Here is an 18,973-nt window from a genome sequence, read left to right on the forward strand (position 1 = left end):
CCGAAGAGCAGGAAACAGGATGACCCCGCTGCAGCCTGCATGATTGTGATTCAGCCTCGCTGCGCCCGCCACCGTCCAAATTTATCTTGAGAAATCGAGTGAGCACTAGGCTGTGAAAGCTATGGCGGCGATTCGTCCACACTGGCAGTAGCCTTTGCAACACGGCAGACGAGCATGAATCTGTGACGCGAGCGAGTTACCACAGAATGCGCATACGGGTTGGTGGCTCGGTTGCACCCCAACAGCGGAGTAAAGTCGTTCAAGGCGATCATGACATGTGAGTGGCACAACATCATTCAGGCTTCAACAGCTCATCATAGCACACGAAATCTCGTCATATACCACAGCGCAAGCCATGTCACACGAGATGACGACTCGTGCAAAATATCGAATAGAAAATCGTCTAGTACACCCGTTGAGGGGCTTCTAGCTCTCCCTTAGACGCCATGTATATGCAACAGCTTCAAATGCGACAAGTTCCACCTCACAAACCTCACGAAGTTTGCTCTCGACGTCCGTTGACATCTAACCCATCAAGTGCCTCGGCAGCCTCCTTGATGGTCGGCACGGAAGTCGTAGGCACGACAAGCGAAGCACCATTAACGCCATTAGTGATACCATCTTGACTTGGGCCTTGGAGACCTTTTCGGACTTTGAGGACTTGGTCGACGATGACGGCGTCGATGCCTTCGTTTCTTTGAAGCTGTCATGTTGTCAATAGATATATCAGAGTATTTAGTTAATATAGTACTCACATTGACATTGTCAGGATCATTGTTGAGTGTTCCATAGCTGACACAGACCAACCCACTCTCCTTGACCACCTTGACTAGCCTGGGGCACATGACAAGCGGCTCGGCAGCACTGACAACACCAAGCAGGTTCCATCGACTGGCGAATCGAATGGCTTCCTGCAAGCTAGCAGCGCGAACATCGCCCACCGGCGAGGTACCAGCATCCGTGAGGAAAAGCACAGGAATGGAAGGCTGCTTGAAGGATAGCATGAGGCAAATGTCAGGGTTGAACGAGGAGAAGATGACGTTGCGCTTCCCCATCTTGTCGTAGACCTTCTGCAGTACGGTATCGACGAACGAGTTGAGCTCCACAGCGTACTGATCCATCTCTTCTTCTTCAGACTCGTGCAGCATGGGATACTTCATTTCGATGTTGAAGCCTACTGTCTCCTCTAGCTCATTGAACATCTGATCGAGAGTGGTAAAGGAGGACTGAATCGAAAAGCCTCGGTTGTTGCCCTTGAAGCCCTTCTTCTTGAAGTCGCGCGTGTACTTCATTCGTTCTGTAAGCTCATGCTGTCGGTCGAGATGGATGTTTCGCTGCGTTGAGTTATCAACAGAATATGATCGCAAACGCCGGGTGCTGGCCCGATCTACATCGCCGTCCGTTCCGGTTGTACTGTTCGCAGAGGAGTCAGGTTCGGGCGAGGCTTGTCGAGACTGGCGTGGTTTTTGACCTTCGCCGATATGGAGAAATTGATCTAGTGTGAGCGTGTGGACAGGCGCGTCGATGCCCGTCTCACTAACGAGGAAGTCGTGGTAGATCACCGGTACATGATCCTTTGTCAATTGAACATCGAACTCAACATATTCCGCACCCAAGTTTGCTGCAGAAATGAAAGACTGGATCGTGTTCTCGCCGAGTTGCAATGATGTTCGTGAAGCCGTGTTTTTGCCAAGGCCTCGATGCCCAATGACCATTGTGGACGCCATTTTCTTCCAGTATGTGTGATCCTCAGTGACAGTCATCTCCGGATGCTTAAAGGGAGTGATGATCAAGAAGTTGAAGTTGACGGTTCCGATGACGTCCAAAGTTGACGCTGCGACGATCGGTACTTTCATGTCGCCCTGCAAAGAGATACGTTTAGAGCCAATGCTGGTCTTGATCGTGGACAGCAATGCAACACCTCGGCCAACTACACGGTCGTTTGTACCTGCATAAGTAGGAACAATGTCAAACAAGACTTTGACCTTGCTGATATCTGTCGTCTTGAACGTTATTGGTTCGGTAGCGATGTTGTCTTGGACCGGTAGATCAATCACCGTGGGTTCACCGGTGGCTCCAGAGGCTGACACTACCACCGACAGGGCCGTGTCAAGCTGAGTAGCATGTGCGTCAGCGAGAGGTATTTCGTCGAGCTTGACAGCCGGTGTCTCTTTTCGGATGTCCATAGATCCCAAGCTAACCAATATCATGGTCTCGTTCGTCAAATAGCGATGGCCAAATGTCTTCACGGGTTCAGGCAATTTCTGCATGACTACTGTGTTGTCTCGGTTGATATTTTTCGATCGGCGCTCATCAAGCGACGATTGCGGTGGAGAGCCTGCTCGGGCGATCCTTGTGTCAGTGGGTACGGCGAGGGAGGAATTCGCTGTGGGTGCAAGCTCCGCAAGCCTCGCTGCAATGGCCATGTGACCTCGTAGCGCTGCATGTTCCTTTGCAGTCCATCCAGAATTGTCGCAGAGTTCCAGATTGGCTCCAGAAGATACCAGCAGCTCGACAATGGGGAGGTGATCATCGACACAAGCGATGAATAGCGGCGTCCATGCAAATGTTTTCTCGGGGATGTCAACTTTGGCCTTGTTGTCCTTGGAACCCTCCAGCAAGGCCTTGGCGCATTCGGTGTGGCCGTACCGTGCAGCCATATGTAGTGCTGTCTCACCCCCTTCGTCCACATAATTCACGTCGACACCAGCCTCAACCAACAGCTGAACTATAGCCACGAAGTTAGAGCGCGTTGCAAGTGCTAGAGCGGCCCCGGATTGCGAAATAGTTCTCCTAAAGATGAGTTTGTCCTCGCTTGTACCACGCCAATTCTCCGCATCTAAGAGAGTTTTCGTAGTCAGAGGATGCCCTCCCATGACGCTCAGATGCAATGGGGCATACCCCTCAGCATCTTGCCAATATGGGGAGTCGATGCCCTCGGTAACATTGAACTGACCCCACTCCTGCATGTGCTTCATGACAGTCTGGCAGATGACAACGAAGCCATACTGAGCGGCATAGTGCAGCGGAAGGCGCCCATAGGAGTCACGTGCCTGTAGAGCGGCACGCTGATCGAGCTGTAAGCTGTCAAGGAGATACGTGAGAAGATTTACAGAATCGTCGTTTGCGTCCAAAAGCTTAGCCGACTCTTCTTCGGTGCTGGTACACGGCCACGGCTGACGGTTCGGTGCAGTTGCCGGCACGATGAAGCTCCGCGATTCTGTCGAACTTTGAACATGGGCGCCGTCACCGTTCGAGGTCTCTCCGCTCTTGGCACGTCCGATACTGATGACAAGACGATGGATGCAATTACGCTTGTTGATGTTGTCGCCTTCGTCTAGAGAGATGATGTCTTTCAACAATCGGCTTATGCATGCTTTGGCTCGGCAGGATATAGCACGCTGTAGAAGATTCAACAAAAGCTGCTGGAATGAAGCGCTGGCCACACCATTACTCGCAGATGCATTGGCGAGAAGTTGATCGAGTTCGTCGACCTTGTCAGCTCGTATTGCTTGATCAACGGAATCCAGAAGACCCGAGGGGAGATGAAGAGCGCCTCCGGGCACTCTGCCTAACGACGCTGCCGAATGTGTGGAACCCGTGTCGTCGAAAGTCTTGATGTCACCAATGCCCGACAGCCACTCGTTGATTGTCTTCATGTCCTGGTTCAAGGGCAGGTTGTGCGCAAATGGCCTGTGATTGACCTTTGACGTCAAATATCGCTCCTGCAGACACACTTTATCGATCTTCTTGTCCAACTTCTTCGTGATCTTGATGAAGCCTCGGCGATTGACTTCTCCGTACCATTGGAGCTTGCGGAACTGGCCGCGAAGCTCCAGCAACGCCCCGATCAACTCCTGCACTTCGTCTTGGTCGATGTCGTCCGGCGCCTGTGCGATGCGTCCATAGCGACTCTGGAGTAGCCGGAGTCTGCGCGAGCATTCTGCGTGTTTCTTGTTGTAGAAGCTGTCGACGTCTTCAAGGTTTCGATCGAGGGAGAAGAAGAATTCTGAGAGGCGATGTTAGCAGCTTTTACGAGCTACATGTCATGTGGGAGGTGCTCGTCTTGCTTTGCTGCTAGTCGATAGAGCTATATAGGCGCAATTGTCGGCGACATGGAGGCTTCGCGACACACCATGTACCCATAGAGATTGAAACTTACCTGCAAGATCGGGTGCCGAACCGTCCTTGGAAGCATCGGCCGCATTCTTGATCAGCTTCTTCAAGCCCTTGTAATTGATGTAGAAATCTGCCCATTCAGGCACCTGATTCCGAGGAAGATTGTGCCCGAACTTCATGCTGGATGTTCGATGACGCAGGTCGTACTAGTAGTAGATACCAATATCAAGGGTATAAAGAAGACCTAGGGTAGCTCCCTTGCTGCAGGCTTTCTAGCCCTTTGCGGGGAAAATGCGCAAAAAGCAAAAGTATCGCGATGTGAATGCAGAGTAGTGACGGCGGATGCTTATGTGATGTCGGGTGCGACCAGCGCCAGTCTGGAGTAACGCGTCGAAATCGTTCAGATATGGGGTGTGATCCAATCTGGCATTCTCATTGGACGAGAGAATGCTCGATAGGAACGCGCCTGCATCATGGTTAAACAGACTGTCAAATGAAGGGAAACCTGCAGCTCTAGGCAAGGGGGAAGCACACGGGAGCGGTGCGGTGGCTGTATAGTGCTGGCGATTATGGTGGGATACGTGAAGGTCGGCAGCTTATCGATTGAAAGTTTGCGAAGGTGGTTTGTGCGTCGCGACGAGGGATGACGACACAACGTTCTTGTAGCATCAGGGTGCCTTGAAGGGCGACGACGGCTCGTAATATTTATACTCTTAGCATTCCAATCTTCAACTCGTATGCAATGGCTCGGACCATTACCAAGCCCCTGCACGCTCTCCAAGCCCGCTGCACCTGCCATTCTCCACCGCCGGCTGATCGCGGCCTCCATCGTGTTGTCAGCTTCTTCACCTCTGAGAGACGGTCATTTTTAACCGTAATTTCTAGGCATTCACCAATGCACAGCCAAGCCATGGGCGACGTTTGGGTGAACTGTGCGGAAATCCACACCGCAATGTGTCGGGGCGTGCATCGTTTACCCACGTCCAGCAAAGGCAGGTGAGCACGCGACAAGTTTCCAGAATGGCTCCCCCACATTTCGCGTGTGTGTGCCAAGCGTCGCCGAGTAGTGGTCGATGGCATGCGGCAACGTTGGTCACACGCCTGAGGCCCCTGGAACATCATGCATTGCCTTAGCTCTAGTGTGCACCTAGCTGGGATTGGCTATGGGGAAGTTGACAGTCGTCGCGACGTCGCCCGTCTTGCACATGTGGAGTGGCGATAATTCGTCAGGGCCGGTCTAGACCCTGTCTTATCGGCTTACATGTTAAGTGCATAGGTAGCTGCGGACGAGCAGTGCAAGTATGCTCTTGGGCATCTCAAGAGTTTGAGAAATGTGCAAGAAGAAGTTCATTTTGGCTTTCTAGGTCGGAGAACCTCACGAGAAGAAAAATGAGTTGCCCTCATTGTCTTTCCGCTGCACCTTTGATAGATCCTTTTCGGGAGCGTACTCTGCCCATGCACTTGCGGGGAAGATGTGCTTATTCCGCTCGTACCACCTTCTATCTACAACCTTTGTAATGGTGGGATCGTCATTGAACCCCTCCAGCTGATCTTCGGGTATATTCGAATCTTTGTTTTTGTCCTTGCGAGCCTGGTTTAGGGGATCATATGCAACCGCCTCGTCATTTGCGTCTGCTTCGCTGGCGACTGGCGTTGCTTTTGTCGGTTGCGCTGAGTAATCAAACAAAAGACCGTTGAAGCCTGTGACCTTGTTGAACAGGAAATGGTAGAATTCGTAGTGCTGGAGCGTATGTCAGATTGAATACCGCATTCAAGAGAATCTGGACTTACATGAGGCAGAATGACTTCTCCTCTGACGAGCATCAGATCGTCAACGCTGACTCTGGCCCAGTCTCTGCGGCTTCGCTCTCCACCCACGCCCAGCTCGGCACCGACCTTTCTCGCTTTATCCAGGAACAGCCACACCTGCTCTCCCTTCTTGATTCTGCACCGACCACCTGGAGTGTTTGTGCCGTCGTAGAAAACGAACGGTATGACCACTTCCGTTGCCTTCACTGATGCACGCATGACGACAAAGTCCTGTCGTGCCAGATCGGCCTGCTGTGCTTCGCGCTGCAGTGCCGTCTTCGTCATGACGCGAGGTTTGAGACCAACACTAGTGTTTGCGCCCAGCTTCTTCTTCGGAACCTTGGTCTCACCTTCGGAGTTTACGGTGGAGTCGGCTGGTGTGCTGTCGCGAGGGGTGAGAGGCTTGGAAGTGCCAGAATCGTTTCCTTCATCTTCGTCTATGCCAAAAGACAGTTTTCCTTTTGCGGCTACTTTGCGCTTCTTCTTGAAAAGAGGCTTTGATATCGATGCTCTGTACTTTGCAAATTAGCGTGCGACCGTGGCGCAATGGGCGATAAATCCTACTCTTCTGTAGGGGTGCTGGCGCCCGAGTCAGCAGCAGAAGCGAGCCCTCGTTCCTTTAGATCCAGAGCTTCAGCTCGTCGTTTGCGGTAGTCGTTGAGGTTGACCAGACCGACGGTTTGCGCCTTCAGTAAATCTTCAGCCGTCGCTGCCTGTGACGTGAAACGTGCATTTTCTGGCGCGTCATTACGTGCGCGGTCGCTAGCATCAGGTTTGAATTTGTCCATAATCGCTAGTGTCTAAATGTGCGTAGACACCATGACGGGAGGTATTAAGAGGTTGGAGTGGAGCACGCGAGATCGACAACCTCACCTGGGATGCCGTGGCGCTAGTCCCGACATCCCGTGACTACGCGACGCGATTTCCAGCGCCTGCATGTGCCCCACCACTCACCACTCTCTACGTCAACACTAGCACCGCATTGCGACATGTCTTGAAGGGTAAGCATGAGAGTAATCCAGGACTCCGATGACGAGTTCGATGACGATCTCCAAGATGAGGTCCTGTCACCGCGAACGGGAGACGCGTCGCGTGATCATGGTAAAGATGCCTCGTCCTTGGAATCGGGCACAGGCTCTACAGGTATACCAACAAGTTATATTGCGCTGCTGATATCGAGGCTGATCTGATGACCAGAATCCTTGAAACGGGCGTTTGCCGAAGCACATCGAGATCATCTTCAGTCACCATCAACTCATTTTGCTGTGCCTTCCCAAGATGAGCCGCAATCTTCCGTGTCGCTACCTGAGCACGTGAGTAAAAGAATGAAGACTCTCCATGACGATGCACCTCACGTTTCATCGCCGGAAAAATCGTCCAAGAAAGGACCTGTCACATACGGAAAAGAACGAAAGCCTACGAGCAGCAGTCCGTCCCTACATCTTGTCGATACTCAGGCGAGAGATATCAGTCCCGCTCCCCTATACGACATAGCCCTGGGACTGGAAGGCACCATGCGTGAAGGTTACATGCAGCACGACTCAAGGGCTCTGTTCCCAGAGCCTTCAAGCACAATCCCGAATGCCACACTTACTCAACAGCGTATGCTCGAGGGTGTGGTAGGGCCAGGTATGCTTGGTCTGGATTCGGAAGCAGACGTCCCTCCACATCAGCCACCCCCAGAAGCCTCAGTACCATGGTCGGATATGATGAGGTTCTCGTCTGGGGAGCAGTCTGAGTTATCCTCTCAGAGAGCCAAGGATGATGCAGAGCTAGAATCCGTCCAACACTTTGCGGAACAGAACGAAGAACCTCTGAAGTCGCAGCGCAGCCGCCGCGGCTCTTCAGTGCGTCTACGTGGCAGCCCTTTGCGGAATGAAGTAACGCTTGAAAGCATTGATCCAAAAGATATCATGCCACCACCGCAGCTTACACTCCCAAGCCAAGACTTTGCATTGCCATCTACCGCATCTGGAACCTCCCAGTCAGACCCGCAAGAAAAGAGTCGAAAATCGTCGTCGCAGGCGAAGAACAAAGCTGGCTTGAATGCTGGTTCCGATGAAGATCTTGCGTTCATCGGCATCCCTACAGAACAATACAAACCCCGTCCGAGCCAGATCGAGATCACTTAGAGCCACTCCAGATGAGACGATAGACTTCTCTGTGAGACCTGAGAAAGCTGCCAAGGGTAGCAAACGGCGCAAAACCACGAACGTCGCTGTTACGACCTCCACGGCTGAATATATCACCACACCGGAGAAAGTGAGGCAGATATGTGACATGGGTTTCACGCCTACTTCAACTGGCAGAGCTTTGAAGCAGAACAATGGTGACGTCACTGTAACTGTGGAGTGGCTGATCACTAACGGGCTGGGTGAAGATGAGCTCGCATCAAGCAACACGCCTAAACGAAAACCTGTGTCGAAGAGAGCAAAAGCTGTTCCAGCTACAGTCGTCGAACCCCCGCCTGAGGCACAGATTCCCCCACCTCCGGAGAGCGTCGACGACAGCAAGCTAACTGCGGGTATCGAGACTCCTAGCAAGCCAATAGCAACAATGGACACATGTGCTCCAACATGCGAGATCAATCCTACCAGCGCAGCCCAGCAGAGAAGTCCTAAAGTGCAGGTGGTCATACCAATGAAATCGCCCAACGCGAAAGTGGCGTCCAAACAGAATCCGCTAGAGCCACCGAGTAAGAAGGCAAAACGAAGGAAGACTACATCAGACTTGCCTGATTCCGAGGCGACTCTGAACACTACAAGCATAATTGAGGCGGCTAAGGAGAAGAAGAAGGGTCGAGGTCGTCCCAAGAAAACAGCGAATACCGTGACGTCAGCTGCGCTGTCGCAGAATGTACCAGAGGAACCGCAACTAGAGTCTGAGAATCAAGCAGATACAGTTCTCCAGACAATTGAGCCAAACGCGATGAACCTAGCTACGTCCATGCCAGAAGAAGCGAAAGACCAACCACTGGCACCCGTTGTCACATCGAAGGAACTGCACGCGTCTCGTACACCTGAGCAAACCATCAAACCGTCAAGTCGCTCACCGTTGAGCAAAGGGAAAACGCCATATCGTGTAGGGCTGAGTAAACGAGCACGAATTGCCCCGTTGCTGCGGACGTTGAAGAAGTGAATGAGGGTTGTCTTTCTTTCGGAGGCGATGCATGACACACGCCCACGCAATCCATAACGCGATAATGTAATAGACCAAACTGTGATACCCAAATTTATTTACGTTCAGATTCGTCTCTGGCACCAAGAGAACGCCCTGGGTGATGTGCCAGCCTGTTGCAGTGCCCAAGAGACCCATCAGATGCGAAAACAAATACGATGCGATGGCTTGCTCGCAACAACTGCCGCCGAAGCACTATCGACTCGCGCTGATGCGAGCGACGACAAGGGCGGGAGGGAAGCGTCACATGCCTTGGCGTATGCTGCCAAGAGAGTCTTGTGGAAATGAAGGCTTTTAGGGGCACTCAGCACCGAATGACCGGATCAGGAACGCACCGCGGGCGGGCCCAATGTTTGAGCGTGCGCTTAGCATGGACTATTCCTGCATCTTGGAGACGAGCTCGTACGGTTGAACAGCTCCACCGTCGATAACAGCACAATCATCTTTCAGCTCGTGTTCTGCCTGAAGGCGCATCCTTACTAGTACTTGAGCCTGACTTGCCGTTCGACAGCAACCGCAAAACAAAGGTGTAACAATAGTGTCTGACAGGAGCCCATGCAGTCAAATGTTTCGAATCCATACATTTTGAGATAGATGCTTACAAGAACTGGGGTGCATCCGCCGATAATCCTCGCTGTCAATCATCGATAGCCGAGACGACGTCAGGGGACTCAACAACATCTGCAGCACCAGCGCGAGAAACGGCATGCGGAAATTTGATTACAGCTTTGCCGAATGGCCCGAATATACAACGCATGCGCTAGTGGTAGCCGTCGTACTCGAAAACACGACTTTTTCCTGACAGTGCAGGTTCTTGGCGTGACGGGACACGAACGGGAAGCGAGGAATTCGTTATTTTGCTCCGCCGCCTTATGATCTTGGCAGCACTGACTGGACTAGCTTCCTCTCCTTTTTTAACGTTTCTGGTATGCCCATCCTAGCATATCACCCGCATTGTGATCGGTGGTGAGCCGTTTTGGTAGATCAATGTTCCGGATGGTGAGTATACGGCTAACACCCGGATCTGCGACGACGGTTTGGGTTGATCAGCTACCAGGGGACAATGCAATTCAGTTCATCCCCGTAGATTGTAGTTTCAACCCCCGAATTGTCTCCACTATAGCTGTTCGTATTGATGAGCGCTTCCACGCGAGCGCTCTTGGCTGCTGAAAATAGTGGCTGGCTGCAGCGGGCCATTATCCTCGCATGGTGCGCCACCATCTTGCATCGAGAACGTAGCAGCATGGCATTCTTAGTATAAGGGTTTGAGAAAGTCCCTTTCTTGTTCTTCACTCGCTCTGCTTGTCGTTCTGCGTTACAAACGCTGCCATTCGTTGTCACGCCTTGTGTTCATTTTTCTAATAATAGTCCTTTGACTACCACATTCGCTACTGAACTTCACTGTCTTTATTAAAGAATACTATCATTTAAATCCTAGTAATACACTCATCGGACTGCGAAAATAATGCGTTTCTCGAAAATTTTCGCTGCCTCTCTGGTGGCACCACTTGTTGCTGCCCATGGCGACATCCAAGGAGCTCCTAAGCTCTTTGGTATGAAGAACTTGAGGGCCAGGAACCCGTTCGCTGGTCACTCACACGTTGGTCACGCTGCAGGTTCCCAACTCCAGGCTCGTCAAGGCGGCGATGTTGAAGGTCGGTGTGGTCCTGAGGTTGGCGGTATTTCCTGCGACGACGGCTTTTGCTGCTCTACTGCGGGATACTGTGGTGTCGGTAAAGAATACTGCGCCGCTCCTGATTGTCTCATCGACTTTGGCCCGGGTTGCGATGCAAACAAGACTCCATACGGAGCATCCACCGCTAAGGATGCTCGGCCCCAGCTCGGAGACATCGAATATGGTGGCGTCGGTATTCGCGAGTGCTTGAATCCCAAGCAGGTCGCTATTACTTACGACGACGGTCCATACATCTACACCGAGGATGTACTGAAGCAATTCAAAAAGTACAATGCTCGTGCTACTTTCTTCATCACTGGCAACAACCTTGGCAAGGGCTCCATTGATGAGAACTGGGGCGGTGTCATCTCTCAGATGTACGCCGAAGGCCATCAGATCGCTAGGTAACGTCACCAATCTCTGTACCAAAGGGTGTGTGCTTACCTTTGTTCAGTCACACTTGGTCTCACCAGAACCTTGACAAGATCACCCATGAACAGCGCGTCGACCAAATGGTAAAGAACGAAATGGCTATACGCAACATCATCGGCAAATACCCGACCTACATGCGCCCTCCTTACTCTGCATGCGAGAGCGCAGCATGCCAAGCAGACATGAAGGCTCTTGGATACGTTGTCACCTCTTTCGATCTCGACACCGACGACTACAACCAGCTCACCAAGGAGAAGATCCAGGTCGCCAAGGACAACTTCAAGAAGGGTGTTGACACCGCGGGTGTCAACGGAGACGGCGCTCTCCATCTCCCACGACATCCATGAGCTTACTGCTCTAAACCTCACCGGGCTACATGCTTGACTATGTCTACAAAGCCGAGCTGGACTGCCGTCACTGTTGGCGAGTGCATGAACGAACCTGTTGAGAACTGGTACAGAAATAGCGCTCCGGGTGTCAAGCCTAGCGCTAGCCCTTCATCTTCTGCGCCTGTCCCTACTCCCACCGGACCTACCTCAATCGATGGCATGTGCGGTAGCGTGTCTGGTCAATCTTGCATTGGCTTCAACGGCCCCGCTGGTCTTAGCGAGTGCTGCTCTCCCTCAGGATGGTGCGGTAAGTAAACTCATATACAATGAATCTTACAGCCCTCATACTAATTTAAACAAGGGAACACCGACGACTACTGCGGCACTGGATGCAACCCTAAGTTCGGGAAGTGTGGCCCTCAGCCATCTGCCGTCGCATCTACCACCTCTGCTGCGCCTCTTCCCACTGTATCACTTACGACCTCGACTGATGGCGACTGTGGTTACGCTGCGGGCAAGACTTGCAAGGGTTTCGCTCTTGATGGGGTCAAGTCAGAGTGCTGTTCGCAACACAACTACTGCGGCAGCTCTGAGGACTACTGTGGCCAGGGATGCAACCCGCTATATGGCAACTGTGGATCTTCTGGTTCCAGCTCCAGCGTTTCTATCTCGGCATCTGCTTCCACCAGCGTCTCGGCTTCTGACTCTCACTCTGAGTCAGCCAGCTCTTCTTCACATGTCGCATCATCCACCTCCGTCAGTGCCTCTGCGTCTGTGAGCATGACTTCAGTCGTTGATGCTTCCGCGTCTACGTCGACGTCAGCCTCCCGCTCTGATGTTTCAGCCTCACAGCCCGCTCAATCCACCACTGTTCCCTCTACAACTTCGTCTGCATCCGCCGCAGTTAGCACTCACGAGGTTTCCTCCACCCCCGAGTCTAAGACCTCATCGGCCTCAGTCCACGTCTCCACTTCTGAGACTGCGTCTGCATCAGCCACCCCATCCGCTTCCGTCTCCGCCTCGTCCGTGTACCCCACAACGACTGCTGACGTTCACTCCACTCACACTCCCGACGCTGCTTCCACCAGCACACCCATCGCTTCCACCCCAGTCTCCAAGGATAACACCCATCCCTCCACCACCGCTACTGCCGTATACAGCCAAGGCTCGACCATGTCAACCATAGTACGTCCCATCTCCACTTCCTGTACCGACGACAAGAAGATTCCCACACCTACCCCTACCGGTCCTCCAGTCAGCAAAGATGGCAAGTGCGGCACTGCCAACGGTGGCCAGACATGCGCTGGCTACAAGGATCCCTTTGGCCAGAGCGTTCAGTGCTGCTGCAAGGAGAGCGGAAAGTGCTCGAATGATCCTTGGGCGTGTGGTGTTGGGTGTGATGCGAAGTTTGGAAAGTGTAACAAGTATTAGATCGTGGTGAATATGGGGCGGTTTGGTTAATGGCTTGAGTAGCTTGGTGATGGTTGTGGGCATTGGGATGATTTGATGTTTATGTCGAGTTAATCAAAGATATGAAGGATGTGTTCGCATGCTTTGGACGGCTCTAAGTGTTTGGTGAGGTATTGTGCTGCAGTAGCTGGGCACGTGATGGGACGATAAAGTAACCAGGTCCGGTAGAATAAGAAGCTTCCCAACAGGGGCCTGAAATCTCACCGATTCCTGTGGCCAGCGATTGTAGTCATTCAAATTCTCCTGCCTCACGAGCCGACTGCGCGTGTCGAAACCGGATCCCTACCACCACGAGATCCTCTTGCAGTGGCAGTCTTAGTAGTCTGCAATGTTTTCACTCATGAACAAATCAATCAATATTTTATAGTGAAATCCAAGCATTGATTTTTTTGGTATTCTGTGACGAGGAGAAAAGACCAACCCACTAAAAACTCTTTCCCAAGTGACTGACAGTAGGGAAAGACAGCGAGGTTTGAACTCGCTCTTTAGCATCTGGGTAATGCTAGAGTGTTCAAGTGCATGTAGATTGTACATGAATTATTACCCCATGACAGGCCCCTAACTCTTAATCGAACAACCTCTATATACTCCTCGTAAATATTCCATACCCCAAATACATATCTCTTTCATTTTAAAACTATGGTACCAGTTCCTTCGATCGCAAGATTATCAGGGCTATATTAAATAAACATTTATTCCTCCATATAATATGCGCACTGAAGGTTGAGTATCTCTATTTTCGCGCAGTAGTCATGAACCGCAGTGTTCGATTGAACTGCCTTGCTTCTGTCGAGGAGTATATTCGCGCGGGGCCTGAAGCTCTGGACATCCCTAATTGAGGACCAGGCTGCGATCCATGAGGTGTCTCTGTTCCGTGTAATCGGAGTTTGCACTTGTGCTACAACTTTCTCGATTATGCTCTGGAAAATTGGGTTGCGCGAACCCCTATTTATACCGTAGAGGTGGATACTGGTGATGGCGTTTGACGCTTCGATGGAGATCGGCAGGACCCCCAGCACGGCTGACGAAAGTGTTGAGAGCGTCGAGATTCGTTGGAATATTCGGAGTTTCGGGCTGGTAGATCACCCATTTGTATGTGCCATTTTCGATGCCTTGACGTTCTTCCGTGGTAGGGACTACATCACGTGATTCTAGTGGCGAGGCATATGCAGCTTCTGCTAATGTTAGCTCGGAGGAAATTTCCGTGAGATACGTGATGGACACGCTCGGAAGTGCCTACTTATACGGTAATTACCATAGCTCCCTCAGGCTAGGCCTAACCGGACTTGTACCATAGGTAGAGCAGCATTCACTACCTGAAAACCAGGCTGGCTAAGATCCAGAAACTACTGTCTTCCAAGAAGTAGCGACTCATTCTAGAACACCCTTGAAAGCACACACGTGGCAGGAATTATATGGAATGAATTTCGAAGTGATTGATGCTATAACCATTCAGAAGGCTACCATAGGTAGGAAGGCTCTACAGGACATCTACTTGACTCTGTGTTTCCTGAAAAGACTTCCACGGGTATGACCTAAACATTAATGGTGCAAGATTTTAGGTACCTGTAGGTCACGGAAATTGGGGAGGTCGTATGTGACGGGCCTTCTAGTAGCTAGTAGCGCTGACTCATAGTGGCGATCTCTCCGTATTTCTTATTACGGTATGATGGTAGTATCAGCTCAGCTCGAATGAGTCTTAAGGTACCTGCATCCCATCCGCTCGATAGAAGCGGGCAGTGCTGATTCAAAGAAGCGGCCTCTTTAATTCCCTCAATGTGAGTTGGCACGGGCCGCCCTGCTAAAGCACAACCAGAACTTAACGCCGCTTAGGTCGAGTTCCGACGACGTGTTTTAGACGCTGATGAGATTAGACTTCTGTTTATAGCATTTACGTAATGGTGGTCGGTTGTCCAGCGAATATCCTCCTCGCGCGCAAAAGTTCATCTTGCTGTCATGTTTACATAGCTACGCAGAGCATAGACTTCTTTCAGATATGCATCGAGGGTAGGCGAAAGTTGCCATATATTCTAGTTCAACATCTCTGATTAGCTTCGCAGCATCTATATGCTGTTGATGTCATGTCTGAACTGCTTTAGCATAACACTGTGTACAAGATGTGTCTGGCGATGAGGTGATCGACAAGAACCTCTGACGATATTCCAAAGTCCTCATCTGGCAAGAAAATAAAATGACGATAGAGTCGGCAGTAGGGAGCTCTGTTCGTGTTCGGCTGCCTGCTGCTGGAAATGCGCAGGTATTGGAACACAGGTCCCTGTATTACTTGTATGTATCTGCCGCATATGCAGCAGCCATCTCTTTTAACTGCTCGAACTTGCAAAGGATACATCCCCTTTGCCTTTGAGCCCTCTTGGTTCTCCAATTCTTTCAATTCTTACTGCATCTGCGTCAGCAAAGCAAACCACTCGATTTGGACAGTGTTGCACACCCAAACGTGGACGCATCTGCCTCAGATCTGTAACGAACGCAATTATAATTTGCTGCAGGAGAGTGCTTTGTTGATGGTCAAAGTGAGCCATGTATTGCAGAGGCAGACAATCACCTCCGGCAAGTCGTATAGCATTACCTGAGAATCATACCGGAGACATCTTGACCTTGCCAGCGACCTACTCTACCTGGCACTATATCACCAGATACCATGTTCTTATCGCCTTCATTTTCGATAAACATCATGAGGAATGTATCTGCGGGCTGACTGCATAGCAACTATACACTACCGCTTTTCGGGAGGCTATGAGAAAGTAAGACAGAGCTGTCTTTGGAAGCACTCGAGGATTTGGGAGACAAGCTAAATGAGTCGGGGGAGTCCGAAAAATAAGACCGTACAATAGTGCCGAACCAGAAATCAAAGTCGATGTGAAGGAGGGGAATGATGAGACTTGGGGCAAAGACAATTTCGAAAATGGGCTGCGATCAAGAACCACAACCTAAACGCCATATACAATTGCTATCATTTCTAACGCTATCGACATGATATAGAACGTCTCCTTCTAAAATATCGTGGTATTCTCGCAAGTCTCCATCATGGAAGAAAAGGAAAGAGGTTGCAAGCGTAGCCATGACGTCACGACAAACATTCTTCCAAACATAAGAACCTCATTATCTTCTCGCGACTCACGCTCATACACAAATCCCAATTCCGTCCTTAAAATGACCCTCCCCATCACCGGCAAGTCAGGCAAAGACACACGCGCTTCCGCCCTCGAAGCCGAGTACGAAAAGCGCCCAGATCCTATCGCCCTCACGCAAAACCCCGATCCTTCCAAGAACAGCTCGTCTGGCGTCGACTACGAACCAAATCCTGAGCAGTCGATCATATTGGACCCTGAACGAGAGAAGATTGTGCAAGCGATATGTAGCCTCTACTCGGGCAGCGCGAGTAAAGAGGATATGCTGGTCTATGCGGAAGAAGCAATTTATGATGATCCGTGGAGTTATTGCGATACTCGGTATAAGATTGCTGGACAGTGGTATGGTGAGTTTACTGGTTCTCTATGTATTGATAGGGGTGGTTTGAGATGCTGACGTGGAGTAGGAATTCCGAAAATCATGAAGTCATCACGGACCATCAAAACACAAGTCGTGTCTTCAAAACCGGATGAGATTATCTTCAAACTGCAGCAGGAGTACACACCGAAGCCTATGCCGGTGGCCAAGAAGGTGAACAGTTTGGTGACTTTGACGTTGGATGGAGAGGGAAAGATTAGATATCATAAGGTACGTTACCTGGTGCTATGGCTGCGTAAATTTGCTAACCGTGGCGTAGGATATGTGGAACGAGAAGGATTATAGTCATGAGGGGTTAGGCAAGATTATGAAGGAGTTAAATGGAGACCATTTGACGAAGATCACCCAGCCGCCAGAGGACTTGTAATTGCGCAAGTGGTATATTCAGGCCTGCATTTGTGGTGGAAAAAGTCATTGCCTGTGAAGGCAGGGAACATTCTCTATACCAACCTCGAAAAGCGAAAAATCTTCCTCTATGACAAATAATCCGAACTGAAGGTATCTGAAATCTCCTGCAAAAGGGTCTGCATGCTTGTGAACACAATATCTGCAGCCATGACGCAAGATGCTGAACCAAATCAAGTCTGCGCCACACCAAGCTCGTTCTGGTGCTGATACATTGCATGTTACATGTAAATATTTGATCCCAGTCAACACAAGAACTAAGATTTTAGTCCTCGAATCGGACGACGAATGGAAGATCTATTACTTGCAGGGAGAAAACGCTCACTCTGCCCAATCACAGCCAACATCTGAAGATGGCACAATTTGTGTTCAGGTCTCTTTCAGGTTCTTCTACTTCAATAAGTCTTGTCTCTTAAGATCTGCCGAAGGCCATGATTAGTTTACACTGCCCTTTCACGTGCTGGAAGCTACGCAGCGTGAAGCGATTAATTCATTCATGAGATAGTAGGCAAAGAATTGTTTCGTCTAGAGTCGGTTGTCAAACTAGTGACTGAAGAAGAGGCAGCTACGTCTATTGACTTACCTATAGCTGAAAGTAGGCTGCCTATTGCGGCAAATTCGAAGCTCCCCTTAGCGGCTTTTGGGATTTCTCCCAAGATTATGACATCAACGCTCGCCATCACTTTGCATACTTGTCTGCACTACGTCTGAGCATGAAGATTAACAGTCACTCTGTTTCGCGCTCGAGACATGTACACATAGCGCAACATATGATCACTGACGAAGACCATGCAGGTACTATAGAACTTTCAGACGACCAAGTTGTGGAGAATTGTTCCGCGCAAGCATAGTTTGAAATTCATAAGAAGTGGCAAGGGTAGCCCGGGAACTCTCAAAAGCGGCAAGCCTCATGGGAAAATGCTAGTAACTAACGAATCACATAAGCGATAGCGAGATTGAGCAATCCATTATCGAACTATGAAATATACCTATTCTGTGCTTTCTTAATGTTTCATTGCCATTTTGCTGACTCCGAAATTTCGCCAAGGAATGAAAGAGACTGAGTACCTAGGTAGTCCCAAAGATCCACGTCATTACTCGAACGCACTCCTTAATCACCACTGAACTCAATCAGATTTCAACACTACAATTGGCGCGTTCGACGAAGGCTATGGTAAGATTGCCCTCCTTGCGTATACTAGCCTTGCGCAAAAGCAAATACCTATCTACCATAGGTAGGTCCCAAGGCTGTATATCTTCACCTACGACCAAAGATGTTGCAGACAAGTCTGCTAAGCTTGCTAGAAGTAGTTGGTCTTTTTCAGCTGGCTCTGCTTACTGAAGCATGTAAGAAGAATTTTGGAGCTCCAACAACGATCACCTTCCCCGTTCTAAAAACAACACTCTCCCGACTTCTGCACACTTGGTACATGTTACCGAATCCTGTCAAGGGCGATGTATAATTGCTACAACGCAATATGCCTATTCCCTACTAACATTAAACTATTATGTGGCATTGTATAGCCTCATTTCTGAGATCAAGCAGGTGGTGTTCGGCGTGCGCGCTGCGCACGGGCACGGTGCCGCTTTGCTCGCAGTACGCAAGCGCCACTCGAACAGTATACGATGTACGGCAGCGATAATGGCTACATCCATTAACGAGTTGGACCATAGAGGGACGTCGAATCAAGGTGTCCTAGCACCGTATCTTGAATACCATTCAGCCAGCTTGACCAATTGTAAACACTGTCATAGAGAGTATAGAGATCCTGCAGTACATTTCGAGTATATGGTGGTGCTGGGAGACAAACGGTGATGTTCGGTTCTGATATACATGGATCAAGGCCCTTCGGCGGAACCAGTTGTTCAAGACAGAGGAGGAAGACGAGAACAAAACCTGGCACGAGGGTGATTTGGGATCGTCAATTGCAGATGAGCAGGCCAGATATATGCGAGGGGATTTATAGAGTAAGCTGGAGCCGTGATAGGTAGGAGGCAGCGATCCCTGGCGCCGAGCCATGGGTTGGTA

General features: G+C 50.5%; 8 protein-coding genes across 8 annotated transcripts; 5 read left to right on the forward strand and 3 right to left on the reverse strand.

Moving 5' to 3' along the window:
• Nucleotides 1-206: 206 nt before the first annotated feature.
• Nucleotides 207-441, forward strand: SNOG_15041 (hypothetical protein; the record flags this gene model as incomplete). The annotated part of the gene is made up of 2 exons (XM_001805153.1): nucleotides 207-277; nucleotides 396-441. The coding sequence occupies 2 exons, from the start codon at nucleotides 207-209 to the stop codon at nucleotides 439-441; spliced, it is 117 nt and encodes a 38-aa protein (XP_001805205.1).
• A 52-nt stretch (nucleotides 442-493) lies between these two features.
• Nucleotides 494-4,298, reverse strand: SNOG_15042 (hypothetical protein; the record flags this gene model as incomplete). Its single annotated transcript, XM_001805154.1, has 3 exons — nucleotides 494-703; nucleotides 756-4,009; nucleotides 4,163-4,298. 3 exons carry the CDS (start codon nucleotides 4,296-4,298, stop codon nucleotides 494-496), a joined length of 3,600 nt encoding a protein of 1,199 aa, XP_001805206.1.
• A 1,196-nt stretch (nucleotides 4,299-5,494) lies between these two features.
• On the reverse strand, nucleotides 5,495-6,716 carry SNOG_15043 (hypothetical protein; the record flags this gene model as incomplete). The annotated part of the gene is made up of 3 exons (XM_001805155.1): nucleotides 5,495-5,860; nucleotides 5,911-6,439; nucleotides 6,493-6,716. The coding sequence occupies 3 exons, from the start codon at nucleotides 6,714-6,716 to the stop codon at nucleotides 5,495-5,497; spliced, it is 1,119 nt and encodes a 372-aa protein (XP_001805207.1).
• A 726-nt stretch (nucleotides 6,717-7,442) lies between these two features.
• On the forward strand, nucleotides 7,443-9,066 carry SNOG_15045 (hypothetical protein; the record flags this gene model as incomplete). Its single annotated transcript, XM_001805156.1, has 3 exons — nucleotides 7,443-7,775; nucleotides 7,953-8,034; nucleotides 8,072-9,066. 3 exons carry the CDS (start codon nucleotides 7,443-7,445, stop codon nucleotides 9,064-9,066), a joined length of 1,410 nt encoding a protein of 469 aa, XP_001805208.1.
• Nucleotides 9,067-9,480: 414 nt separating this feature from the next.
• Nucleotides 9,481-9,813, reverse strand: SNOG_15046 (hypothetical protein; the record flags this gene model as incomplete). The annotated part of the gene is made up of 2 exons (XM_001805157.1): nucleotides 9,481-9,584; nucleotides 9,708-9,813. The coding sequence occupies 2 exons, from the start codon at nucleotides 9,811-9,813 to the stop codon at nucleotides 9,481-9,483; spliced, it is 210 nt and encodes a 69-aa protein (XP_001805209.1).
• A 757-nt stretch (nucleotides 9,814-10,570) lies between these two features.
• On the forward strand, nucleotides 10,571-11,559 carry SNOG_15047 (hypothetical protein; the record flags this gene model as incomplete). The annotated part of the gene is made up of 2 exons (XM_001805158.1): nucleotides 10,571-11,184; nucleotides 11,235-11,559. 2 exons carry the CDS (start codon nucleotides 10,571-10,573, stop codon nucleotides 11,557-11,559), a joined length of 939 nt encoding a protein of 312 aa, XP_001805210.1.
• A 39-nt stretch (nucleotides 11,560-11,598) lies between these two features.
• SNOG_15048 (hypothetical protein) lies at nucleotides 11,599-12,972 on the forward strand (the record flags this gene model as incomplete). The annotated part of the gene is made up of 2 exons (XM_001805159.1): nucleotides 11,599-11,848; nucleotides 11,903-12,972. 2 exons carry the CDS (start codon nucleotides 11,599-11,601, stop codon nucleotides 12,970-12,972), a joined length of 1,320 nt encoding a protein of 439 aa, XP_001805211.1.
• A 3,084-nt stretch (nucleotides 12,973-16,056) lies between these two features.
• On the forward strand, nucleotides 16,057-16,906 carry SNOG_15049 (hypothetical protein; the record flags this gene model as incomplete). The annotated part of the gene is made up of 3 exons (XM_001805160.1): nucleotides 16,057-16,507; nucleotides 16,568-16,749; nucleotides 16,799-16,906. The coding sequence occupies 3 exons, from the start codon at nucleotides 16,057-16,059 to the stop codon at nucleotides 16,904-16,906; spliced, it is 741 nt and encodes a 246-aa protein (XP_001805212.1).
• Nucleotides 16,907-18,973: the final 2,067 nt, after the last annotated feature.

The sequence above is a fragment of the Parastagonospora nodorum genome (genome assembly GCF_000146915.1).
Source record: "Parastagonospora nodorum SN15 chromosome Unknown scaffold_35, whole genome shotgun sequence".
NCBI classification, from domain to species: domain Eukaryota; kingdom Fungi; phylum Ascomycota; class Dothideomycetes; order Pleosporales; family Phaeosphaeriaceae; genus Parastagonospora; species Parastagonospora nodorum.